The 17,948-nt window shown below is 53.9% G+C and overlaps 2 protein-coding genes across 2 annotated transcripts in view; one reads left to right on the forward strand and one right to left on the reverse strand.

Annotated features, from left to right (window-relative positions):
• CSMD2 (CUB and Sushi multiple domains 2) overlaps positions 1-17,948 on the reverse strand; it is a 615,632-nt gene that overhangs the window by 326,753 nt on the left and 270,931 nt on the right. The gene's annotated exons all lie outside the window — the stretch shown is intronic.
• Positions 6,921-7,484, forward strand: HMGB4 (high mobility group box 4). The gene has a single exon (XM_062193027.1). It carries the CDS (start codon positions 6,921-6,923, stop codon positions 7,482-7,484), a length of 564 nt encoding a protein of 187 aa, XP_062049011.1.

The raw sequence follows: 17,948 nt of genomic DNA on the forward strand, positions 1-17,948 counted from the left end.
CCAGGCCTCAGCCGAGGGAGTTCCTCCGTGACTAACCAAGGCTACACGTGCGGCTAGGTAATGTGAGGCCTTGGACACATTCTTTCTGCCCTGGCTTGCAGAGAAGATGAACCTCAACTGTGATCATCACTTTTGTTTGAAGTAGCGTGGTGTCTTCTGATGGAGCATCAGTTCCTGGCACGAGGCCAGTGCCCGGGGGCCCAGATCTGGCTGCTGCTGGCCTTGCCTCCCCTCACCAGCCTGGCTTCCTAGGTGTAGATTTCCGGGAGCACTCAATGCTTGCCTCTGCTCCCACCCTCCTTCCTGTGACACACCTGTCCCTCCAACCCCGCTCAGCACTGGCCATCAAAGCAGCAACCGCAGTGCCGTGGCAGCTTGCCTGCTATTCACTGGGATGCGAGTGTGTATGTCCATGAGTGACTGGAGGAACAGAAAGAATGCAAGAGTGAATTAATTAGTAAGAGAATGAGTGAATTAGTGACTTAATGAGTCAGCAAGTGAGGGGAAAAGAGTGTGTAAAATCGAATAGACCAGGCTCTCGGCCCCTCAACTAATCCAATCAGCTGCGGCTTTGTAAATTTTTCATCTTTAAGAACACAAGCAGGGCTTAAAGAATAGCACTGGAGAAAAAAAAAATCACAGACCACCAGCTGGGAGAGAAGGATACTGTGTTACTTTCCCATTGCTGCTAAGCCAATTGCTGCAGATGCAGTGGCTTAAACAACACAAGACTATTGTCTTGCAATCCTGGAGGTTAGAAGTCCAACACAGCTTTCAGCGGGCCTGGGTCAAGGTGTGGGCAGGGCAGCACCCCCTCTGCTGGTCCTGGGGGGAATCTTTGGCCAGCCTTTCCCAGCTTTGAGTGGCCGCCGGCATTTCTTGGCTTATGATCTGTGCAACCTCAGATGTCTGGCTCTCACCCTCTGCTTCTGTCATCACATCCAAGACTATGCCTTCCTCTCGTGAGGACCACGTGATAATGGCAGGCCCACCTGGACATCCCAGGACAATTATTCCATCTCAAAAATCTTCCAGGCACCCTCCTCTGTGACTCACCTTTGCCAGGTGAGCTAACGTTCACAGGTTTCGGGCTTGGGATGGAAGCATCACTGGAAAGCCTCCAGCCTGCCTGCGGCAGACACCTGGCTGAGAAGGTGATGCAACCAACGACGCCCCCTCCCCAGAGGGAGGGGCAGGGGGGGACGAGGAAGCTTCAAGGCACACCTCACACGCCTGTGCCAGCTGCTTCCTCTCTTGCTGTTGCTGTGGCCCGAGCCCTGAGGTTGCTCAAAGCTTAGGCGAGTCCTAAGCATGCCCACGGATTTGAGAAACACTGCGACAGAGACATGCCGAGAGCATCTGGTGCTACAATCCTGGCAAACTGTGGCCCTCGGCTTCCAGGAGGTGATGGACCGGGAGCCAGGTGTCTCAACCCTGGATGCACATTAATATCAGCTGGGGAGATTCTGAAAAAGCGTTTTGTTCGGAAACAAGAATAGAGTTGCAAAGATAGCACAGAAATGTCTTGTGTTCCCCTCACCCAGTTTCCCTGATGGTAGCATCTTATGTAACCAGGGTATCCACATCAAAACTAAGAAACCAACGTTGCTGTGGTACTACTACCTGCACGGAGCGCTTTGCTCAGATGCCCCCGGCTCTCCACAGTGCCCCTTTGTTGTTGATGTTCTAGGGCCCGTCCCAGCGTCCCCCACTGCTTCGCTGTTACTTCTCTTGTCTCCTCCAGTCTGGGCTGTGTCACATTCCCAGGCTCTTCTCGTTCGCCCAAGATGCCAATACTTTGCAAGAATACTGATCAAAATAGGCTTTTCCCTTTTTTTGGATCAATTTTTATTTATTTAAAAGGCAGAACAACAGTGAGAGCCAGATCTTCCATCTGCTGCTTCACTCCCCAAAAGGCCACAAGAACCAGGGCTGGGCCAGCCGAAGCCAGGAGCCAGGAACTCCATTTGGGTCTCCAATAGGGTGGCAAAAGACCAGGTACTTGGGCCATTGTCTGCTGCCTCCCAGGTGTGTATTAGCAGGAAGCTAGATTGGAACAGAGGCGGGACTTGATCCCAGGCACTCTGATATGGAATGCAGGCTTCCTAAGCAGTGGTTTAACCAATTACACCACAGCACCTGCCCCCAATAAACTCTCTGTAGGCTGTCCCTTTGTCTGGGGTTGGGGTCTGGATTTCAGGGGGTGAGATGCTGTTTTTATGGCGTCACAAAAGGGAGTAGCTGTGATGCCTGTGCTGATTGCTTGGTTGAGGTGGGGTCGGTCAGCTCCCTCCACCATAAAGGTACTGTGTGTCCTTTTCCACGCTCTGTTCGTGGAGGCGAGTCCCCATGTCCAGTCCCCACAGCAGGCAGGGGAGCGGCAGCTGCTTTCACCCCCATCCTCTCCTTTGATGGACCCTCCTGGCCTCATCATCCCCTCCCCACTTCCTACATAGTCGCCATGAGCTAGACAAGCCCACCGTTACTCAGTAGTGGACAAAACTCACACCTGCTTGGCCCCAAAGACCAGCTTAGTCCCACCTCATGCTCTTGCCAGCTGGCCTAGATAGTGCTTTCCACATCAGCCCATGGAGTATGACCCTGGTTGCTGGGGTGGGGAACGTCCAGCCCGCAGGCCGCACAAGGCCATGAAACCATGTGGTCTGGCCGTGCCAGGGCCACCACAGATAAGACTCAGCATTCAAAACATCTACAGCAGGCTCATTTATTTTTTTCTTTTTAAAAATGATTTTTAGTAGTTTTTAAAACTTTATTTAGGTTATACAAGTTTCATGTATTTCATGTATACATATTTTTTAAACTTTTATTTAATAAATATTAATTTTGAAAATACAACTTTTGGATTATAGCAGCTTTCCCCCCTATAACCTCCCTCTTGCCCGCAACCATCCCATCCCACCTCCCACTCCCTCTCCCATATAATTCTTCATTTTTAATTATCTTTATATACAGGAGATCAACTTAGTATATACTAAGTAAAGATTTCAACAGTTTGCACCCACACAGACACACAAAGTATAAACTACTGTTTGAAGACTAGTTTTACCGCTAATTCACATAGTACAGCACATTAAGTACAGCACACTCCTACATGGGGAGCAAGTGCACAGTGACTCCTGTGGTTGATGTAACAATTGACACTCTTATTTATGACATCAGTAGTCACCTGAGGCTCTTGTTATGAGCTGCCAAGGCTATAGAAGCCTCTTGAGTTCACAAACTCCAATCTTATTTAGACAAGGCCATAGTCAAAGTAGTTCTCCCTTCAGAGAAAGGTACCTCCTTCTTTGATGGCCCCTTATTTCCACTGGAATCTCACTCACAGAGATCTTTCATGTAGGCCTTTTTTTTTTTTTCCCCCACAGTGTCTTGGCTTTCCATGAGCAGGCTCATTTTTAAGTCAATCATTTTGTATGGCCCAGTCCCCGGCAGGACAAAGGTGACCCAGCCTCGCGTGGATCATGAGCTCGGTCTGTGGGTCACATTAAAGGCGGGGCTGTAACAGCCTAGGGAATAAGGAGTACATCACAGTAGGAAGCAGAGTTTTCTCAGACTCATGTTTCCGAGAGCTCTCTGTGCGGAGCCACCTTTGTCCATACAAGAGGGACGAAAATGACTGCTCCTTCCCCACGGGATTGCTGTGAGGGTAGGGGATGACAGATGCAAAGGCTGGCATGTGCTGGGATCTACACAAATATTCAGGATGCACCTGTGTAAATGAGTGTGACGTACAACGCACTTCTTATTGTAAACTGCAATCAGAATCTCAAAAAGACTGAATTCACATCTCTAGAGCAGGGGCTGGCAGTGTTAAGAGCTCCCAGCCCACAGCCTGCTTTTGTTAATAAAGTTTTATTAGAACATAGCCATGGGGCCAGCGCTGTGGTGCAGTGGGTTAACACCCTGGCCTGACGCGCCGGCATCCCATATAGGCACTGGTTCTAGCCCTGGCTGCTCCTCTTCTGATCCAGCTCTCTGCGGTGGCCTGGCAAAGCAGTCGAAGAAGGCCCGGGGCCTTGGGCCCCTGCACCCGCGTGGGAGACCCGAAGGAAGCTCCTGGCTCCTGGCTTTGGATCTGCGCAGCCCCGGCTGTTGCGGCCAATTGGAGAGTGAACCACCGGATGGAAGACCTCTCTCTCTCTCTGTCTCTCTTCTCTCTGTGTAACTCTGACTTTCAAATAATAAATCTTTAAAGAACATAACCATGATCCTTCATTTATACATCGTCTGTGGTGACGCTGGGCGATAATGGCATGGCTGAGAAATTGTGGCAGGACCTTGGTGGCCCATAGAAACTACACTATTTACTATCTGTCTCTCTAGACCAATGTCCCTGCCTGGAGTTCATCCCATCACACAAGGGATATTGGAGGCCTCACCCTAGCCCTCCTACAGAGTGGCACCCCACCCTCGCAGGCACTGCGTCAGCCAACTGCTCTAGGCCTGTGAAGCTGCCAAGCCCCTGAGTGTCCAGAAGCTCCATAACCCAACTACTTTGCACTGGTGTCTGCCTGGTGCAAGGCTGGAGACCTGGGACTCTGGTCAAGATGCCAGCAGGAAACAGATGGTGACTCAAATTAGAATAATCCAAGGAGTGTTTAATAAAGAGACAGTCTACACAGGTGAGGGCCGAGGGTAGGGAAGTCACAGGCGGTAGGCAGGAAGCAGAGCACTCAGGCTGGGAAAAACAGAGCTGTCGGCACCGTAGGCTGAGCGAGCGGACGGGGCAGTGAGCTATTCCTGAACCTGGAAGGAGAGGGTCACTTAGAAGGGGACCCCTTGTTCAGGAACAGTGCGAAGCCAGATCCAGGGGACCCCCAGAGGGGGAGCCAGGACACCAAATGCCTTGATCTCCTGTGGAGGGTTCCCCACCGGCCCAGCTGCAACAGAAGCCAGAGGCAGGAGGCTCTAGGGTCTAGGGTCCCAGTGGGGCCCAGCGTCCCAGGGCAGAGCCCGGTAGAGAGGCTGGAAAGTGCATCTGAAGGGCAAAGCCCCCGCCCCAGCACTCAGTGCACTGATTTAAAGGGCCAGGCAGATTCACCGTCCATCCCCAAACCCCTCTTCACACGCCCCCGCCCTCCACTTCCACCCCCCTTCACCCCTGCAGGTCGAGAGTTTCATCTGAACGCTGAAAGGTGGCCACAACTTTCGCCTTTCTTCTTCCTGTACCTGCTGGCCTCCAGATGGTTATCATGGGGTTGATCTTCCTGGCTCTTATCATCATAAGGGGGTGGAAGGTGAGGAGAAACCCAGATAAGCTGCTGTTCTGTGGGTTTGGTGAGCCTGAGCAAAGCATGAGTCACAGGCCGGAGATTCTTACTTCTCTATGTCCTGTCTTTTGATCTCAGGAAGGAGCGTGTCCTATTCATCTCTGCGGCACAGCTCAAGTCCACAAACAGGTGAGCCCATCTCTGGCCCTCTGGGAGTAAGAGCCAGTGTGAAGAGCTGAAAGGTGTCCCCAGAGGAATCCACTCCCAGATCCCCTCTGCTGGCCCAGATTGCCTTAGCTGCCATCTGATATCTTATAAGCTCCGTACGCAGCCAGAAAACTGTAGCACGTTACCCAGAGGGGCTTCTGTTCCAAAGGCTCAGCTGGTGAGAACTCGCAGAGAGGAAGGCAGGGGTGAGGCAGGCCAGCCGCCTTGCAGCAGAGCTGGGGCTGGAATTCAGGACCGGTGATTATCAGGGGTTTCCCTCTCTCTCTTACAGAAGATAAAAGTTGAAGTCAATCTTGCAGCCCTGGGACCAGACTTGGCAAAAATGCAAAACATGGTCTAGTCTTAGACACGTTTCTGTGTCCAGATCAGACCCTGGATGTTTGCCCAGCCCCAGGAAAGAGTTCTGTGTGGGCTGGGTGAGGGCACAGGCCCTGAAATGCCACACCCACCCTCCAGTGGCCACTGGACATTCAGCACGCATCAGTGAAGCTCGTTTTCTAGTTCTATTTGTCTGGTGTTGCCATCGGGCTCTGAGTTGTAGGAACCCCAATACCACACTAGCAAATGCCCTGCAGTGGCCAACACACAACGCTTTCCTTGTCTTTTCTTCATTCTCCAGTGGAAGGCCAGGGACATCTTTGCAAACATTTTTTCATGAAGACAGGGGCCCATGAGTTTGAACGAAGCTCACCCTTTATGCTGCAACCCTAAGAGACAGGGACCCCTCCTCTGAGAGTGCGAGGCCTCCTGGAGCGCTCAGCTCTCTCAAGTTCCTCCTCCCTCCTTCGCCTCCCATCTCTTCAGACACAGGAAGAGCTGAGACTCGTCACCCAAGTGCTCAGGGTTTAAATTAGCCAACTTTGTCCTGACAGGAACCGAGTCACAGCTGTCAGAGCTGATTATTTTTAGAGTTACTACTACAGCCTTCGTACAGGGATGAGCTGCCACCGTTCAGGGCAGACAGAAAGCCGCTCTGTTTCATCGTGACAGCTCTGCAGCCATCTGCCTCCCTGGACGGTGTAGCGTCCTGACACTCTCACTGCGAGGAAGGCGGACCCTGTGGCTTGTTCCTATATCTCAGGGACTGGATGCCCCCAGAGCTGAGCCAAGGAGAAACACCTCCAGGAGTAGTTAGCTGTTCAGGAGCTTTGCTCACAAGAACCATCATCCTGTGTGAGTGGCGAAAAAATGGACCCTCGGGCAGCCAGCCAATGAGAGTGCCAGATGCAAATAGCCACAGGTGTCGGCTGGGATTGGCCAGCTCGTGGGTGACGTCACAATCTCCCTCCTGTGACCCAACAATGTCAGCAGTACTGAAAAGGCGGGCACCTCCTCCAGCTCTTGCAGAGAGGAAAATTCACCACAAGCAGAGAACCTTCTCGGTTGCTCCTGGAGTGCAAGGGCAGTAGTCTCTGCTGTCCGAGTTATTGAGCCCAGAAAAAAAAAATGATCTTATGAATTATGGGAAAAGAAGTCCAGCCGAAGCCGAAGGCGAATGTCTCTTCTTACATCCACTTTTTGCTGAATTATCGAAACAAGTGCAAGGAGCAACAGCCAAACACCTACCTTGGGTTTAAAGAGTTCTCTAGGAAGTGTTCAGAAAAATGGAGGTCCATCTCGAAGCACGAAAAGGCCAAATACGAAGCCCTGGCTAAGCTCGACAAAGCCAGGTACCAGGAAGAAATGATGAATTATGTCGGCAAGAGGAAGAAACGGAGAAAGCGAGACCCCCAGGCGCCCCGAAGACCTCCCTCGTCCTTCGTCCTTTTCTGCCAAGACCACTATGCCCACCTGAAGCGGGAGAACCCCAACTGGTCGGTGGTGCAGGTGGCCAAGGCCACGGGGAAGATGTGGGCCGCAAAGTCGGACGCGGAGAAGCAGCCGTATGAAGAGAGAGCAGCTTACCTGAGAGCTAAGTATTTTGAGGAACTGGAAGACTACCAGAAGCAGCGCCACGCCAGGAAGAAGAGCCTCCGGGTGATGGCCAAGAAACGGCGCCGAGGGCGGACAGGCAGGCAGAGATGATGGATCCGATATGAGAAAATAAAAATGCCATTCAACCATCCCTGGTCTTGTGTGTGGCATGGGAACAGCCGCGGAAGGGAGGGGCTGGGTGGAGGAGGAGAGGATGGGGCTGGGAGACGGAACCCTGGGCATTGAGAAGGGAGGGCAGCCATGTCCAACTGGGTGGGGCTTGGGCAGGAGAGGCGGGGCAGATTCCATGGACACAGGAGTGCATCCTGGGTGGAGGACCCTCACTCAGGGTCAGGTTCAGGAACTGCAGGCCCAGTGTTGGTGAGGAGGACTGGGTAGCTCCCGGGGTCAGAGATGCCATCAGGCCCCATGTGGGAACTGTCCCATGGCCCCAGGTTGGCTGCTGCTGGCCCAATCAGAGTGGATCTCAGGCCTTGTAGGCGGAGGGGCGGGTACAGCTGGGGGCTGCCGACAGCCTCTCAGGGCCTGAGAACCAGGCCCCTTGACACCAGGGCGATCTCCAGGACGTGTCGTGACAATGAGCTTACACACTTCTTCGCTTCTGCCTAAGATGGTTTCGGTTGGGTTTCCTGGCATGTGCAGGTCACTTCACACACATGGACTGGGCCTTCTGTGTATAAGCTGGAGTCTTCCAGGCACTGAGTACCGCGGGCAGCACTGCATGCCAGCTGGCCGAGACCAGGAGGGGACATTTGGCAAATGGTGCTGTGGATCTCTTGTGGTGCTGTGGATCTCAGAACGACTGGGCCTAGCCCACCTTTCCTGTGACCTTACTCACGCGACGCGCTTCCCTAACTCCAGTCGAGCCCCAGCTCTGCTCTACTGCGCCATTGACATTTTGCCAAACAAAAGCCAAAGCTCAGTTTTGAAAAGTCTTCAAGACCCGCCTGAGTCTTCGGAGGCCAGAGGCCACCTAGACTCAGGCAGGCTGCTAAGGACGGGGTCCCCTGGGCTGGACATGGGGGACACAACACAGAACACCGTCAGGCTCTTGCCCTGCCAGTGCTCCCCTTCTGATGAGACAGGCGGACTTGGGCACGAATTACAGGCAATGATGATGGGGGAGTGGGGAGGGGGCCCCTACCAGGCCAATCTCAGAGGTCTCCATAGAGGAAGCAGCCATATTCAACTCAACAAACTCATCCTCGTGCTGGCAAAAGTCCCGGCCCGCATTCTCCACCAGCCTGGCTCTGCTTCCCTCTGGCCCACCCTGCACCCTCTCGGGAGACGCCCTCATTGGCTGCTTCATTGAGACAGTAGAGATCACCAGACCTAAGTGCTCTCAGTTTTCCTCCTGGCTGCACATCTCCCCGGGAGCTGCACCCCTGCTTCTCTTGCTATCCCCACCCCTGCCTCCCTCCACCCCTTGCTTCTCACTGAAAGGACTTGGCCCCTTCAGCGTCTGCGCCTGTGCAGGTTAACTTGATGCCAGGATATGGTGGCTCCATTCTTGTCCCTCTGAGCTTCAGACTTCTCACCTGCACCATGGGGGTGCTGCTGTGTTCTCGGTTGCTTTCAATGGGGGTAGCACATGCAACAGCGTCTGGCACAGACCTGAACGCTGATGGGTACCTAGAGGTACACCCCCTCTAGGACAGCTATTCCCAGTGCTCACACCCTCAGGTAATGCCTTCCAGGTAAGCGGGAGCAGGGCCCCTGACTAGCATCTAACAGGTGGACGATGGCAGAAGGGGCGGCTTCATTTCTGTAGATATGGAACGAGATGTCCCACTCCCTCTTGCTGGCTGATTTGCTCTGGAGATTCCCCTTACGGACTGATGAGCTAGGCAAGCATGCTTGGGAAGCCCATGTGCCCATGTGGCCAGGACCTGGAGGAAACCTCTGGCCACTGAGGGAGCCCTCAGACTCACAGTCCCCAAACCCGGGAGCTTGCAGTGACACCGCCACAGGAAGTGATAAGCCACTGGATGAGGATGCAGCCCTGGCTGCCACCCAGATAGTGAGACCTCAAGCTATGGATCCTACTAAGCTGTTACCGGGCTCCTGACCCCTAGGCTGTGTAAATGCACATCTCAATAGAACTGGTTGAACTATTTAAATGCTTTTCGTTTGTGGTCATCCGTTCCACATCAACAGATAACTCAGCGTGTTACTCCCTGACTGCCGGCTTCCTCCTAGTTTTGGAAGAGGCTGTTTCTTTTCCTCGTGTCTGCCTCCAGCCTCTACCCTCTACCTGCTTAATTTCCCTTCCTTTGAGACCAGGCTCTGGAAGGCTGTGCTGCCTGGTTTCCAGTGTGGACGGTGGGCTCATGGTGGGAGCGGCTGTGTGATGAACCATACCCCTGCTTGGGAACAGGTAGCCCACAGAGCTGGCTCCAGGCCCTCATGCCACCCCTTTCTGGTTTCCCAAGTGATCAATTTCATGAATGCAGCGGCCAAGTCCAAGTTTAGACAACAGTCTGCTGTGCCCCTGCCAATCATAAACTTCCCTGACAGCCCTTTGTGACAAAGACAACAGGTGCATGGGACTGCTAAGGACTGGAACACAATGATGGTGGGGGTGGGGAGAAGTGGGGGGAGCCTGGACCTAAGCTAACAGGTGAGAGGGAAACCCCTTGTGCTGCCAGCATCCCAGGCCTGCTCTGCTGGGCTCAGGTGCTCTGTCCTTGGGGAAACTGTCTTGGTGAAGGAATGGCTCCACCCTGACCATTTCTCCTGTGCTCACCAAGTCACTTATTAATTTATTCATTCATTCAACACATATTTATGTAAATTCAGTGCCTGCACCATCCCAGGAAGGGTTCTGGTATTGGGACACACAGCTACATTCCAGTGAGGAGGAGACAGACCACAAGGAAGTCAGCACATAAAACCAGATCACTTTGCACTACTGTCAAAGGTGACAGAGGAAATGAGGCAGGGGCGTGAGACAAATGAGGGCATGGACCCAGGTGGTTAGAGGCTCTCTGTAGAGGTCAAGTTTAAGGTCAGGTTTAAAGGGCAGGAGGGGGCCAGGCATGCTGAAGTTTAAGGGAAGAGTTCAGCTGGCCAGGCAGCAGGTACAAGGCCTGAGGCAGGAGAGAGCTTAGAACGTTAGTGGGACAGAAGCAAGACCAGAGTGATAGAAGTGAGAGCAAGCGGGTGAGATGCAGTTGGAGTGTGAGCCTTGGGAAGGAGTTTGTTTTGAAATCAAAGTGTAGGGGGAGTGCTACGTTTGGAACATTTCTCCAGCTGAACTCAGGAATTTAGTCCCCAAAGTCTTGTTCATAGAACGAAGAGGTCTTTCATTATAGTGGCGATCAATACAAGCAGCCACAGGAAGTTTTCCACAGTGGGGAGCCGTGTGCTTGCCGCCTAGTTATCGGTCATTGCAGGGCCTTCAGAGGCTAGGACGTGCCGACGAGGGTATGGCAGCCCCTCCAAGGACTACAAGAGAAGCAGGCAAGGCTGGGAAACCCCAGACCCATAATGCTTTCCCATCTGGAGCTGGGAGGACAAGAAGCTTCTAGTTGGTATCCCTTGGGGCAGCTGCAAGCTCAACTCCAACTGTGGCGACATCTCTCTCTGCGATTCCCTCTCCCAGCATGGGGGCAGTGCCTGGGCATGGGTGGCAGAATATTCCAGCGACACACTTCTTCCTGGGTCTCAAGTTTCCACTGGAACAACTTCCACTAGAGCGATCAGGGCCTGTTTGAGAGCACCTGCGGGGCTCACCACAACCCCAAGGTATGACTTGGTATTTCTGGACCTTGGACCCACAAATTGCATTTCTGAAAGCCCCCAGGTGACACTGATTCTGGGACCCCAGAACCACAGAATTCTCCTTCTTGCAGCCTCTAATTCACTCTGCAGAGGGGCCAGACACATTTGACTGGTGGGTCTGGGAGGAGTGGACCATGCTCACTGCAGCCTCCCTCCCTCTCCTTCTCTCCATCCCCTCTTCTGCTCCTCTGCTTGGCTCTCTGCTCTCTGATCAGTTCACCAGCAACGCAGGTGCCACGCTAATCCTTGTCTTTCTCTCGCATCTGCCCACTGATTCCACTCTTGAGAGGGGAAGAGCTATATTTATTTACTGGCTTTCCCTCAAATCCTCACAGAGAAGCTGAGCCCAGTGGCAAAACAATGACTTGGCATCCGGGGCCCAGAGGCAGCACGGGGATCTTGGGCCTGCGTTCAGCCTCCATGGAGACACTGACATCTCGGGGCAGAAGCATCCAGGTCCTAGGCCTGAAAGGCTGGAGGTCAGGTCTGCGGACAGGCTGGGGTCAACAGGATGAGGTCACAAAGGCATTGGTGCCCACTCTGTCCTGTCCCAAATGACAGCTGTCCGCAGTATCCTGGGGAAGAGAAGGAATGCCTGGGCCACTGCTGCAAACAAAGGCAGGTGTGTAAGAAGCACCTCCAGTCCCGGTCTCTGAAGTTCAGTTTAAAGGATGCAGGAGCAGCATTAAAAACAGTTCCACGTGGGAGAGCCAACTGACCAGAGCTCCCAGAGGGCCATGTACCTCTCGGGGCTGGCCTTGACCTCTGGGTTAGATCGCCATGAGCACAATGAGCACTCTGTTTTGAGGCCATCCCCTTGCTGCAGTCACCTTGTCACTGCACCCCCATGCATTGCTCCATTTCCAATCCTGTCTCTGCTCTGAGTGGCATTGCCCATCGCCTATGGGAGGGAGGCTGGCACAGCATAATCATGGCAGTGGGGCCTCGCCAGTGGCATTGTCTCTGACACGCATGGTGGTGGCAGCATCAGAGACACTCCCTGTGAGCCCCACCTCCTGAGATCCACACCCTTGTGCCAGCCCCTCCCCTTGAGTGTGTCTGGCCTTAGTGACTTGCTTGAAATGAATACAGCAGGGCACACACTGTCTCTCGCATGTGGAAGGAAGGTGAATCGTTTCGGGTTAAAGGGCAGACTGTGGTGGGCAACTGCGGAAATGACCCCTGGTGTGACCCCCACCCTTGTGCGGGGCTGCACCTAGTGACTGGATACTAATGAAGAGAATGCGGAGGGAGTGATGAGGATGGCACTTCTGATACTGGGTTACAAAACACAGGGACTTCTGGCTTTCTCTCTCTCTCTCTCTCTCTCTCTCTCTCTCTCTCTCTCTCTCTCTGGCTTGCTCTGATGAAGACAGTGGCCATGAGACAGCGGCCCTAAGGAAAGGAGTGAGGATGGTCCCTGGATCAGATCACCGGAGAACTGAGCCCTGCAAGCAGCCTTGTGAACACCTGGATTGCAGCTGTGTGAGAAACCCTAAGCCAGAGAGCCAAGCCCAGCCACACGTGAGTCCCTTATTTCTTAAATACTTATGAATTTATTTAAAAGGCAGAGTGACAGAGAGCCGAGAAGAGGGACAGGGAAGTGGGGGAGAAGAGAGCAAGTGAGAGATTTTCCGTTCACGGGTTCACTCCGCAAATGTCTGTGACAGCCATTAGCCCAGAGCTCCTTCCTCCTCTCCCACATGGGTGTCGGCGTCCAGGTACTCGGGCCATCACCTGCTGCGCATTAGCAGGAAGCTGGAGGGGCTGGTGCTCTGCCTCTGCCTCTCTGTAACTCTGCCTTTCAAATAAATAAACACGTCTTTAAAAAAAACAAAACAAAGGCCGGCGCCGTGGCTTAACAGGCTAATCCTCCGCCTTGCGGCGCCGGCACACTGGGTTCTAGTCCCGGTTGGGGTGCCGGATTCTGTCCCGGTTGCCTCTCTTCCAGGCCAGCTCTCTGCTATGGCCTGGGAAGGCAGTGGAGGATGGCCCAAGTGCTTGAGCCCTGCACCCACATGGGAGACCAGGAGAAGCACCTGGCTCCTGGCTTCGGATCAGCACGATGCACCAGCCGCAGCAGCCATCGGAGGGTGAACCAATGGCAAAAAGGAAGACCTTTCTCATTGTCTCTCTCTCTCACTATCCACTCTGTCAAAAAAAAAAAAAAAAAAAACACAGAACAAAAGCAGGGAGCTAGATTGGAAGCAGAGCAGCTAGGACCAGACTGGCTCTCTGGCGTGGGCTAGGGGCAGCTTAACTGGCTGCACACCACCACCAGCCACCACACACAGAAGCTATGAGACAATAAATGTTTTAAGCCACTAAATTTGTGGGCTACCTGTGACACAGCAACAGATTCCTAACACACCCACTCCAAAGTCCTGCTACACTGGATTTCCCCAGAAACACTACTATGTGTCCCCAGGACCTTTTCACATGCTACTCCAGGCTGGGGTCATCTTTCCCACCTTTAGGTCTGCAGAACTCAGACCCATGCTGCAGAACCCAGGTCAGGTGCCCCTTCCTTCAGGAAGCCCTCCTTGACTCTCCCACCCTTCTCTGTGTCCCCATAACAGCTTGTGTAAGTTCACACATCACCACCGCCATGCACAGTTCCTCGTGGCTATCGCTTGTCTTTGTAACTGACCGAGGAGGGCAAGGACCTTGCTGTAGCATCACAGTGCCCTAAAACAGAGCACGAAGTTTCACACAGAGCAAAGCCATCGTAGCCAACTTTCACTGAATGCCTCTGCCATGCCTGGGACGCCTTGAAACAATTCCATGTAATTATCTCACTTAAACCAATTCCAGTGCGGTAGGTAATCGTCGCGCCTCATTTTATACACCAGGAACCTGCTCACGGGTGAGAAGCTCAGTGCAGGCTGGCGGGGAAACGAGGGATTGACTCAGGAGGGGCACACGGTCCCTCCTGTCCTGTGCCTGGTGGTGGCCCGTCCCGCTCCTCTTAGGAACTCTGCAAATACCAGAGTTGACAGAACTGGACATATAAACACACACACACACACACACACCCTGTGCTTGTGCTTTGCTGATCGCACAGAGAAACACCTGGATCTCCCCTCTGAGGAAGGGCCAGGCTGGTGCCCAGACTTGGATGGGCACCCTTAGCCACGCCCCTCCCACCCCACCTCAACATGCCAGGCTCACAGTTGGGCTTGCAGGCTAAATGAGCATTTCCCACTCCCCACACCCTGTGGTCAGGAACCACCAGATTCCTCGAAGCCCACACTGAAATGAGCAGGTGCAGCCCTGTGTTCTAAGGCATCATCTACAATCAGCAGCAGCGGGAACAGAAGATCTCCGTGGCCTCTGGGAAATCGCTGGGCTCAGGGAATCTGGACAGGCTCCTCTGGCCCCCTCCGCCCTGGCCAGTGGGCAAGAGGGAACTCCCACCTGCAGAGGACCCACTCTGCCAGGGGGCAGGAAGGGAACTGCAGAGGCCTGATGGTTATTCCACGGGTCACCTGGCACCCTTGCCTCCTCTCTGTGCTGTATGGAACACCTCGAGGATGCCCCCCGCGGTGGGGGGTGGGGAGGCAGACCACAGGGCCGAATGTCAGAGGCAGACGCGGTTATCATGGGTTTGAGGTTTGCAGTGCAGAAGGGAGAGGTGTGAGATGCAGAAGGGGGAGGTTGCAGTGCCCAGGGCCACCATGGCAGGGGTCTATGTGGACTTTTTAGAAAAGCTGCTTGGGGCCAGTGCTGTGCCACAGTAGGTTAAGCATCCGCCTGTAGCCCTGGCATCCTATATGGGTGCCAGTTCATGTCCCAGCTGCTCCACTTTCGATCCAGCTCCCTGCTAAAGGCCTGGGAAAGCAGTGGAAGATGGCCCAAGTGCTTGGAAGATGACCCAAGTGGGAGACCCAGAAGAAGTTTCTGGCTCCTGGTTTCGGATCGGCGCAGCTCCAGCCATTGCAATCAACTGGGGAATGAATCAGCAGATGGAGATCTCTCTCTCTGTCTCTCCCTTTCTTTCTTTCTTTTTTTAAAGATTTATTTTTATTTATTTGAAAGAGCTACAGAGAGAGGTAGAGACAAATAGAGAGGTCTTCCATCCTCTGGTTTACTTCCCAGATAGCCACAATGGCTGGAGCTGCGCCGATCCGAAGCCAGGAGCCAGGTGCTTCTTCCGGGTCTCCCACGTGGGTGCAGGGGCCCAAGGACTTGGGCCATCTTCCACTACTTTCCCAGGCCATAGCAGAGAGCTGGATCGGATGAGGAGCAGTCAGGACTAGAACCCACGCCCATACAGGATGCCAGTGCCTCAGGCCAGGGTTTTACCTGCTGCACCACAGCACCTGCCCCCTCTCCCTCTTTCTGTCTGTAGCTCTGCCTTTCAAGTAAATAAATAAATCTTTTAAAATATAAAAAGAAGTGGCTGGGTAGGGAGAACTCTGGGGGCCCCTTGGCTCTGTCTGCAAGAAATGGAATCGAACACCTGGCATGCATTGCACACAAGCTAGGCACCAGGCTCTCCTTCCAGGCCTCCTCATGCGAACTGCAGAGGCACTGTCAGTGTTGCTCCCCTGCCCCCACCCCCCAACGCCAGGCCACCTCCAGCCAGGAATCCACCCACAGCTGCCCAAAGTTGGGCTTGTGGACCAGTGGCAATGGGGGAGAACGAGCGCCTCCAAGAACCGCAGGGTGCCTCTGTAAGAAGGTACTGGAAGGAACTCACGGCAGGATTTTGTGCTGTGTTAGGTGACCATGTAGGGGGAGGGTTCAGGGAGTAGAGGGTTCAAGGCCCCATTGGTTCTGCTAAGAAGGAGCTGTCGTGCTCTGGCTGGCTACTCCCAACCTTTTACCTGGAAGGTCAGAGGCAAGAAGCAAGACTAGCGTTGCAATTCGGCAAGATGGGGAGCGAGGACGCCATGAGGTCGTTTTGGATAGTGGGTAATGTTCTTATTTTTGTCTGAGGTCAGACATGATTTTGAAGTCGTCTTCTTTTCAACTTAATCCATCAAGTGCACAGAGTGGCCTTGTCTGCTGTTGACATTTTGTAAGATTATTTATGGACAATGGGAAAGCCCCAAGGCCTGGGTGCAGAGGCCAGGCTAGTGTGGGATCACCAGGGGCTACTGTTCTCTTTCTCAGTTTCCAGTGCCAGTTCCCAGCAACAGAGGCTCAGAGGGGTTGAGTAACTGGTCCAGGTTGTCACAGCTAGGAAGTGGTGCCCGGGTTCCAGGGTCATGGACACCGGGGGGAACCCAGACACTCGGCAGTGGAACAGGACAGGAGAGTCTGATAGGAAGCCAGGCTGACTGCAGGGTGAGACAGAAAGAACACAGGGCCTGGAGGCTGAATCTGTCCCTGCCACTTAGCTACGTGGCCTCGGCAATTTGCTGAACCTCAGACATTGCACTGATTGCTCGACAGAAACACAAAAATCTGTTTCCTGGGGTTAGCGTGAGAACAATCCCAGAAGACATGGAGTAGAAAGCAAGGAGATGCCCGGGAAACCGGGACCACTCCAAGCCCTTACTGCACACCAGGCGTGGCTCCTCCCATGGACTAACTCTTCTGTGCTCATGGCAACCCCAGCAGGCAAATTCTCTTCTAACCACTGGCTCGCAGGTGAGAAGATGGAGGCACAGAGAGCTTAGGTCGCATGGCTGAGGTCACACAGCCAGGCACTCACTCTGGCTGCAGCTCCCTCACCCCACAGCCTCTCCTGCAGCTGCAGATGCCGCCCCTTCCCATGCTATGCCAAGTCCAGACCTGCAAGACCCCAGCCACATTTCCCTGGCAATGGAAGGCTGGGAAAGTCCCCAGGCCCCCGGCTTCTGCTTGCTTCCCTCTAAGTTACTCGCTTTGGCTCTGGTTCAGACAGCATTCATTTTCCTGTAGAAGGTCAGAACATTCTTGGCATGACGGAAACACAGATTCAGGTCGCCGTAGTCGATAGATCAAATAAAAGAGAGTATTGCCTTATTGGTATTTCCACACCTTCCAGGAAGAACTGAAGTCAGACAAACACTGGGAAAGCAGTCAAAACGGAAGAGGCTGGGAGCACCAACCCAGGGCTGTAGCACCAGTGCCCTCTGGGCAAGATGGACGCATGGGCTGAAGGCAAATGGCTGCCCAGGAGGGAGGGGACAGGCCACTCTAGGTCCCTCAATCCATCACAGCAGAAGGCTGATGCATGGTGCAAGCCTAAGCGTTCACTTCGCCTCTCGCGCTCCTGCGGAGTGGGTTTACAGGCCGCGCCACACGTTTTGGGAGAATGGGAGGCTGGGATTCCCAGCTCCAGCGACACCAGTGGCCAAGGTCCCTATGCTGCTGATCCGGACAGTCAGTGCCCCTGCTGTACTTGCGGGAGGCAGAGGCCTGGCACGCACATCCAGCCTCTCCCTGCTGTATGGGTCCAATCTCGATCCTCGCCATCCACGTGGCTGAGGCTCATCTGTTCTTAATTATACCTCTAAATCCCAGGGCCTTACGACTTGGAGACTCTGGGAGACGGAGCTGCGTAGGGGCTTCGCAGCAGTCTCCACAAGCCCTGGTGTTGACAGAGCTCCCCTTTGCAGACGGGGAGCGATGGAGACACAACACCGCAGGGGTGAGAACAGCCTGAGACTGCTCCCGAACTCTCGGGCCCTTCGTCCCTAGGATTTTGCCGGGCTCGAGGACAGGAACGTAAAGAGCTGCTTTTTCCATTACCTCCTGAGCGAGGCCAGAGAGAAGACAGTGAGGCTCAAAGTGGAGGGGAGGCCTGGGTGAGCCCGCTCATCCGCGCTCCCTTCTCGG

The sequence above is a fragment of the Lepus europaeus genome, chromosome 5, assembly GCF_033115175.1.
Source record: "Lepus europaeus isolate LE1 chromosome 5, mLepTim1.pri, whole genome shotgun sequence".
Lineage (NCBI taxonomy): Eukaryota > Metazoa > Chordata > Mammalia > Lagomorpha > Leporidae > Lepus > Lepus europaeus.

What these genes read in the sequence shown, in the direction of transcription:
- HMGB4 (XM_062193027.1), top strand. Translation starts at nt 6,921, where the DNA reads ATGGGAAAAGAAGTCCAGCCGAAGCCGAAGGCGAATGTCTCTTCTTAC.